The 7,435-nt window shown below is 41.5% G+C and overlaps 1 protein-coding gene across 1 annotated transcript in view; it reads right to left on the reverse strand.

Annotated features, from left to right (window-relative positions):
• The window catches only part of Lyplal1 (lysophospholipase like 1), a 16,066-nt gene extending 9,793 nt beyond the window's left edge, over positions 1-6,273 (reverse strand). Inside the window, exon 1 of the mRNA XM_028760035.1 lies at positions 6,107-6,273. Coding sequence (XP_028615868.1) covers positions 6,107-6,179 — 73 coding nt within the window. The 5' untranslated portion in view covers positions 6,180-6,273. The remainder of the gene's footprint in view (positions 1-6,106) is intronic.
• Positions 6,274-7,435: the final 1,162 nt, after the last annotated feature.

A 7,435-nucleotide genomic window follows, 5' to 3' on the forward strand; every position in this document is an offset into this window, starting at 1 on the left:
GACATCCCTCTGTAGTGAACACCCCATCATGACTGACATCCCTCTGTTGTCAACATCCCATCATATCACCTGTTCTATGTGTATCACTTGGCAATGCTAAGTCCTGGGGTGAATGCCACAGTGTTTCCTGGGAATGGGATGCACCCCTTCCTCTCTTCCACAAACAGGTTTCTCTCTTGCTTACCAAATCCTTTCCATGCTTTAAGATCAGGTAGAGGGTTATTTTTCTAGGACAAAGTTCTTAACCAGTAAGGCCTATATGCTGCCTCCATCCTACCTGCCCCATATCTTCCACTCATTTCTCCATCAATACTTCTATATTTGAGTGTCTGACTTCAATTCCTATCCCACTAGAATTTCTGAGGAGTGTTACTACTCCAACACTTATGTTTTATTAACAACTTGGGTACAAAAGTTAGTCTAAATACCATTGAAATACAAGACAGTACAAGACCCTGGGAAAGATGGCAGACCACATACAAAATAAAGACCTGTTTCTAACTAAGTTCAACACAATCAAACAGCTTCAATCAAAGTAACACACAAGGAAAGGATGGGCCTTTCCTCTCCTGCATCAGATCTGAAACAATATTCTTTACAAAGTGTCAAAGGTTGAAACCATCAGCTCAGAGACACGGTCCCATTCCACACAGAAAGAATAAGCGAACTATTTTATAGCTAGTACTTCCCTTTTATTCCCTTTAAATCTAAGAGATTTCCTACTTTACAACTACTTGCTTTGACAATGTAACTTTGATTTTTCAATATGGAGTGTGTAGGTCACACAGAGACACAAGTGAATGCATATTCACTTGAGCATATTTAATAAAAATTCTTTGGAATCAAAGCGCACATTCTTGACTGCCTACTAAATCCCTCTACCATGTTACAAACAGCACTGAGATTTTAACAGTTGGTATACACTCTAACAGACACATTAAAGCTAGCAGAAACATAATTTTGTAGCAATTTGTGTTTAAATGATCAATATACAGTGACAATGGTAGAGGATGGAGAAGCACTATACACTGACAGACAAACGAACATCCACAGAGAAGAAATGGTGAGGCATCTCAAGGTGTCTGAATGGCAGTGCCACACCTAGATGGCATTCAGGCCTCTGGTGGCCACTGGAGTGGATGAGACAGAGAGCACAGAATCTCAGCAGGAAATTCCAGGTACATTCCTAGCTACAAGTATCTCACTGACATCGGCACATCTGAACTCCATGGCAATGGTCTCTCATGGCACAGACCTCAGGGAGGCGAGAGCACCTACACGTGCTAAGTCAAGGGTCAGCAGCTCCGAGCGCACGTGCCCAGCTCCTTCTTCCCTTCGTCCTGTGCTGTCAGCTGGGCTGGTGCCCTTCAGCCTTCAGCACTCAAGTCCATAATCATGAGGCCATGGCTGCAGTGTCCATAATGCACAGGCCATGGGTACAAGTGATTCACAGTCACTCTGTGCCACATTTTAAATAGATGAGAAACTACAGCTAGCTCAGTGATTGGGAGAACAGCAGCACAGGCAGACAGGGGTATAACCCTCTGTGCTTCCTGTGTGAGGAGCGGCTGGGGCAGCTTACTTCTCATGTACATGCTGTGAAGAATCACATGTATTTTATGTCACCCAACTGTGGAGCTGCTATTGTTGTCACTGACTAGTCAAACAGTGAACCAGGTGGTTAAGAAGGACAAACAAACAGGGTCCTATCTGCACTTCTGATCTCTCTCTCAAGCTAGGAAACTTGTTTTACTCAAGTTGACTGGCTCATGTTACAAATATAACAACGTACTTCTTCTTTGTCTGTTTTAGATTTTCATAATTTATAGTACTCTACAAATGTTGTTAAGCCTTCATTATAAACTTCAAATTTTATATTTTTATGTTATATATATATATATATACATATATATATATATATTCCCAAAAACATTTTTTCTTTTCTCATAAATTCCATGGAGTCCTAGTGAAATACTAATTTAATCACAGACTGTCTTATAATTATATACAAATTAACATTTTAACAAATTTCTTTTTCTGATTCAGAAAATAATTTAAAAAAAACCTTCATTCTATGGAGGAAAAAGAAACTAAATTCCAGGTAAATCAAATATTAAATGTAAAATAAATTATAAAAAATTTAATTAATTTGAATGAATGTTCACTTAAGTTATAGAGAACAAAAGAGAAAAAAGTTATAAAAGGGATAAGCTAATAAATTTTTTAAGAGAAAAGCCTTTTCTATTAAACTAAAGCAGTACTGGAAGAAAAATAGCAAATTAAATGTAAATTAAAATTAGTTACTAATACTTGTTTAAACTTACTTTAAAAAAATCACTCAAGATTGGTAGTAAGAAAGAGTTCCTCAATCCCACTTGGGAGGGAGAAGAAAGCAGTCACAGGGGTGGGGAGAGGCAGAGGGAGGGAGGGATCTGGATGAGAGAGGGGACATGGAGGGAAAGAGGGGGAATATGATCAGGTATTTGGAGGGGGGCAGGACTGAAGCCATAAGGGCCAGCAGAAAGGATGGAAACAGGCCATCTCGGGAGGTAGGAGGTGGGGAGACCCTCTAGAATGTACCTGAGACCTGGGAGGTGAGAAATTCTCAGGACTCAAAGAGAGGGACCTTGGATGAAGTGCTCTACAGTGAAGAGGAGGAACTTGTGGAGTCCACCTCCAATGGAGGGACAGGACAGGACATCAAGTGGAGGGATGGGGTTGTCATCCCACAGTCAAAAGCTCTGACCCAGAACTGTTCCTGTCTGAAGGAATTGCAGGGACAAAAATAAAGAAGAACATGAGAGAAAGGAGGTCCAGTGACAGGCCCAAGTTGAGATCCAGCTCAAGGGGAGGCGCCGGGACCCTGACACTGTTACTGATGCTGTGCTGTGCTTGCAGACAGGAGCCTAGCATGGCTGCCCTCTGAGAGGCCCAACAAGCAGCGGAAAGAGTCAGATGCAGACACTAGCACCCAACCAATGGACAGAAGCCGAGGACCCCTGTGATTGAATTGTGGAAAAGCTGAAAGACAACGAGAAGGGTGGGGGGGGGGCCCATGGGAAGACCAGCAGTCTCAACTGACCTGGACCCCTGAGATCTCTCAGACACTGAGCCACCAACCATGCAGCATATGCCAGCTGATATGAGGCCCCCAACACACATACAGCAGAGGACTGCAAGGTCTGGCTTCAGTGAGAGAAGATGCATCTAACCCTGGAGAGACTGAGACCCCAGGGAGTGGGGGAGGGCTAGTGAGATGGGGAGCGGTCGGGAATGGGGGGGATGTAGACTGCAGACTGGGTGGGGAATGAAATCTGGACTGTAGAAAAATGTTGAAGAATACAAAAAAAATAGAAAAAAAAGAGTTTTAATGCAGACGGTGGGGCATCTATTGGTATAATTTTTTGTGAAGGGATTTTGACAAATATCGTGAACTTTTAAAAAAATATTAAGGTTTAAAGGAAGAATTATGGGCTTTAAATGTTTTGCTAATTTTTATTTTTTATCATGGGGCTTTAAATTGAGTAGACCTAGATTCAAAGTGTTCCTTCCTTCTATGACCTTAACAAAACCCACCGTCTTCATGGCACACACTGAAAGATACCACAGACAGGCTACTGGGCTTACGATGTATAGGAAGGGTGGGCAGGTGATGGGGCAAGCTCTTCATCTCAAGTGTGCAGGGCAGTTTTCAACATTTCTACTTCCAAAGGCTCTGTGGACTTATTTTACAAAAAAACCCTCATCCTGATATTTTCCTACTGCTACCAACTCCTCGGGTTCCATTACCCAACACTGGTAAACTCAAGGACTGGCTCCCCATGCTTAGTGTAGGACACATCTCTAGTATTACTTTACTCTGTGTGTAAGTGCTTTGCCTCCATGTGTGTCTATTACTATGTGCATGCCTGGTACCCACGGAGGCCAGAAGATGGCACCCAATCCCCTGGAACTGGAATGACAGACAGTTGTGAGCTGTCATGTGGGTGCAGGGAATTGAGCCCAGGGCCTCTGGAAAAGCAGCCAGTGCTCTTTGAACCAAAGAGCCATCTGTCTGCCTCCATACTTAGCTTGTTGCTGCTATGGACAGATTATTTCCTAATGCACAGAATGATCAAAAGAGGATCTACGAGGAGTCAAGAATGAACCAAATACTTCCTAAGAACCATTGCTCTACCAAATAGTTGCATTATCTCCACTTTACAGATATTACAGATATTTACAGTAATTATGGGGTGGTCTAGCCAAGCATGTCAGACTTTAGTCTTGGACACATCTGTGTCATCACTATCCAACTATACCACTTCAGATTCATAACTTGGCAAAGAGCATCAACAAAACATCACAGTGCAACAGCTGACTTTGTTGTGGTAGCCTGTGTCTGAGATCAAAACAGTAAGCCTGACCTTTTCCACTTCCTATTTACCGTCTGTCTGGACTGCCTGGACTGTGCCTGGACTGCACACTATAACAGTTAAATTTTAACAACTAACAAACCTCCAGTGTCACTGCCATCTTTCTCTGATTCTCACCTAATATCCCCACGTGCACGTCACCTTTCCTTCATCTAAATTCCTACAGTTATAATTACTCCAGTCACGAGTTTGCTCGTGAGTCATCTACTGAGTACACATTTGCTCAGCATGTACTTGGTGCTAGGCCTTGTACTGGATGCTCAGGGGCAGGGAGTGTGATGGGGCATAATCCATGACCATCCCCTTTGGATAGCTGTGAATTACATCATGCTAGGGTGCTCATCACAGCCCAGGAGGTTTAGTTACTTCTTTAAGTAACTTAGAGGAAGAAATCTGTGATGCAGAGCTTGCTTTATTTATTTGTCCCTTAGGTATACAGAAAACTTCCTGCCACAACAGCAGGGACTTAGGGAGACTATGCTGATGACTGGATGGTGGGATCCATGACTTCTCCCTGCTGTTTCCTAAGGTTGCAGGTTGGGTTGCATCTCCTCCCCTGTGCCCTTCCCAAGCTTCCCGCTCTTCCATGGTTGCCTCTATTAGGGATAGCTATACTCAGTGCCAAGCACAGAAACACAGAATAACACAGACAAGGAGCCTGAGGATTAGAAAGATGGTGAGCTGGGCTGAATGCCATACCAGTTCTTAAACTAAAGTAGAAAACAAAAGAAAACACAGAAGATATCTTATCCACTATATTATGGGCCGCTGGTAACTAACTGAACTGCTCAGTACCTACTTGGCTTCAATGAGTGCCAAGGAATTTTATAGTACTAAAACTGTTCTTTAATCCAGTCTCTGGAAGATTGCTGAGTATATTTTGATGCTATTTAGCACATGATGGGGATGTCTAATTTATATTATAAGTTCATCATGATATACAGCTACAAGTTTGTACACTGTGCAACCAAACCATTCTGTACAACTGACAGTCTACACATCTCATCTTGTATTTGTATATATTAGAGAAGTAGAAATTTTTGCAGGTTTGTGTATTTGATGAGTTCAGACAAAGAATACATTCAGTACAGAGTTTACATAAGGTTTTGAGTGCCCTTGGAAACAGGACTCACTGTGACATGTTTAACACAAGGTTATCAATGTCTTGTGACACCTACTTGAAAGACTTTGTGCTCATGAATTTGACAGTACACCATCTACCTATTTTTATTATGGTAAGAGCAGCTTTATCTTATATTCAGGAGATCCAAGCTATATGAAAAAAATTAATTGCAATGGATAATCTCAGTTAAAAATTAAAGTAGAAAAGTATTTGTCATTAAAACAACGGCAAGGTAGCTGGGGCATGGTGGTATATTCCTATAGCCCAGCACTTGAGAGCCGAGTGCAGGAGAACTGGAATTTTGATGTAGTCTTGGCTATATAGTAGTGCCTTGTCTAAAACAAATAAACAAGCCAAAAGAGAGTTGTTATTAAAAATGAAAATCAATGAAAGTTTCATGAGCTGTTGTTTATGACTCTAATACTTTTGAAAGCAGCACATGTAGCTTATCCAAAACTGTGAACGGGTCAAGCAATATTCACGTACTTGTAAACAATGTTACAAATACAACTCAGAAAATATAACTGGACGAAAGTGAAACACAGTACCAACGTTATAAAGTCCTCACCTATTAATATCCTGCTCTTCTGGATGCCAGTCTTTACTTCCTCATCAATCAATCCAGTGAGTACTTGACACATTCTATCGATCGACTCAATGTGTTCTGGGCAGTCGTTAGATATTTTAAGTCTGTCGAACCACACATTGGAGAGCCCTCCCTTCAGAGGAGTATATGGCCTGTTTAATACAAAACAAAACAAGAGCGATGTTAAAACAGTTGCTTTAATTTCTGAAGGATTGATATACTTTTTTTTTTTTTTTGCTGAATCCTATGGTAAAGAATTTATATGGAAAATGCCATCTGCATACTACATTAGTTTTCTTATATTTATTCCATTAACACTTTCTAAAGCTGGTTCACCAATTTTTACTTAACGGTCTCAATGGTACACTCATTTACTTGGGAGAGATGTGCCATGGGCTCTGTGGAGGTCAGAGCACAATTGGCAAGTATCAGTTCTCTCCTTCCACCATGAAGATTCCAGGGGTGGAACACAGGTCTTCAGTCACGGTGACAAGTGCCTTTACCTTTGAGCCACCTCACAAGCCCATTAAATATTTATTTTTAGGAGGTAGAACAATTATGTTGCTATGAATCTTTGCCCATTCATGGACTCTAATGCTACACAATGAACTTCATGTTCTATATACATGCTGTGCACATTGCAAATATTCCAATTATAATGTGGTTAAAGGTTTCAGGTCTAAGTTCTGTGTTAGCAGAGGTTTAAAGGGTGTGTGTGTGTGTGTGTGTGTGTGTGTGTGTGTGTAATGAAGATGCTTTTGGAGATGCTTTGTTGTGGGTCTACCTGCTCTTCAGCTCATAAGATCCACCAGGGCAGTAGGAGGAGTCGAGAGGACAAGCAGGGGGTTCAGAAGCCCTGCGAGTACGTATATACAGTGAATGTCACACTGGGACCAACTATCAGGAGGCAGATCAACTTTACTTAGGGTGATTCAAGGCTTATAAAGTTTTCAGAACTAATATCCAGGCTATTTGTTGAGGTCATTGGTTGAGGGTTTAGGGTACTGAAATATCTCATTAGCATGTGGAAGCATTTCAGGAATCCTAGGTATTGGCTGAACAGGTTCTTCTCAGGAAAAAGGGAATTGATCCTATAATCTAACTAAGGCTATGCGACATTCCTCAGGTAGACATATATGTGCAGTCTTAGAATTCCCCAGAGAAGGTCAGAGAAAGAGAAGCCCTGCTAGTGAAGGGAGTCTCCCATATTATGCGGAACCCAGAAGATATCCAGTCATCGTGAACTTCAACCTTAATTAGAAGAATTTTCCAACGCTTTGTGGAAATCATAAAAGGTGCAGGGTGTATCTG

Source organism: Grammomys surdaster, unplaced genomic scaffold, assembly GCF_004785775.1.
Source record: "Grammomys surdaster isolate TR1022 unplaced genomic scaffold, NIH_TR_1.0 130, whole genome shotgun sequence".
Lineage (NCBI taxonomy): Eukaryota > Metazoa > Chordata > Mammalia > Rodentia > Muridae > Grammomys > Grammomys surdaster.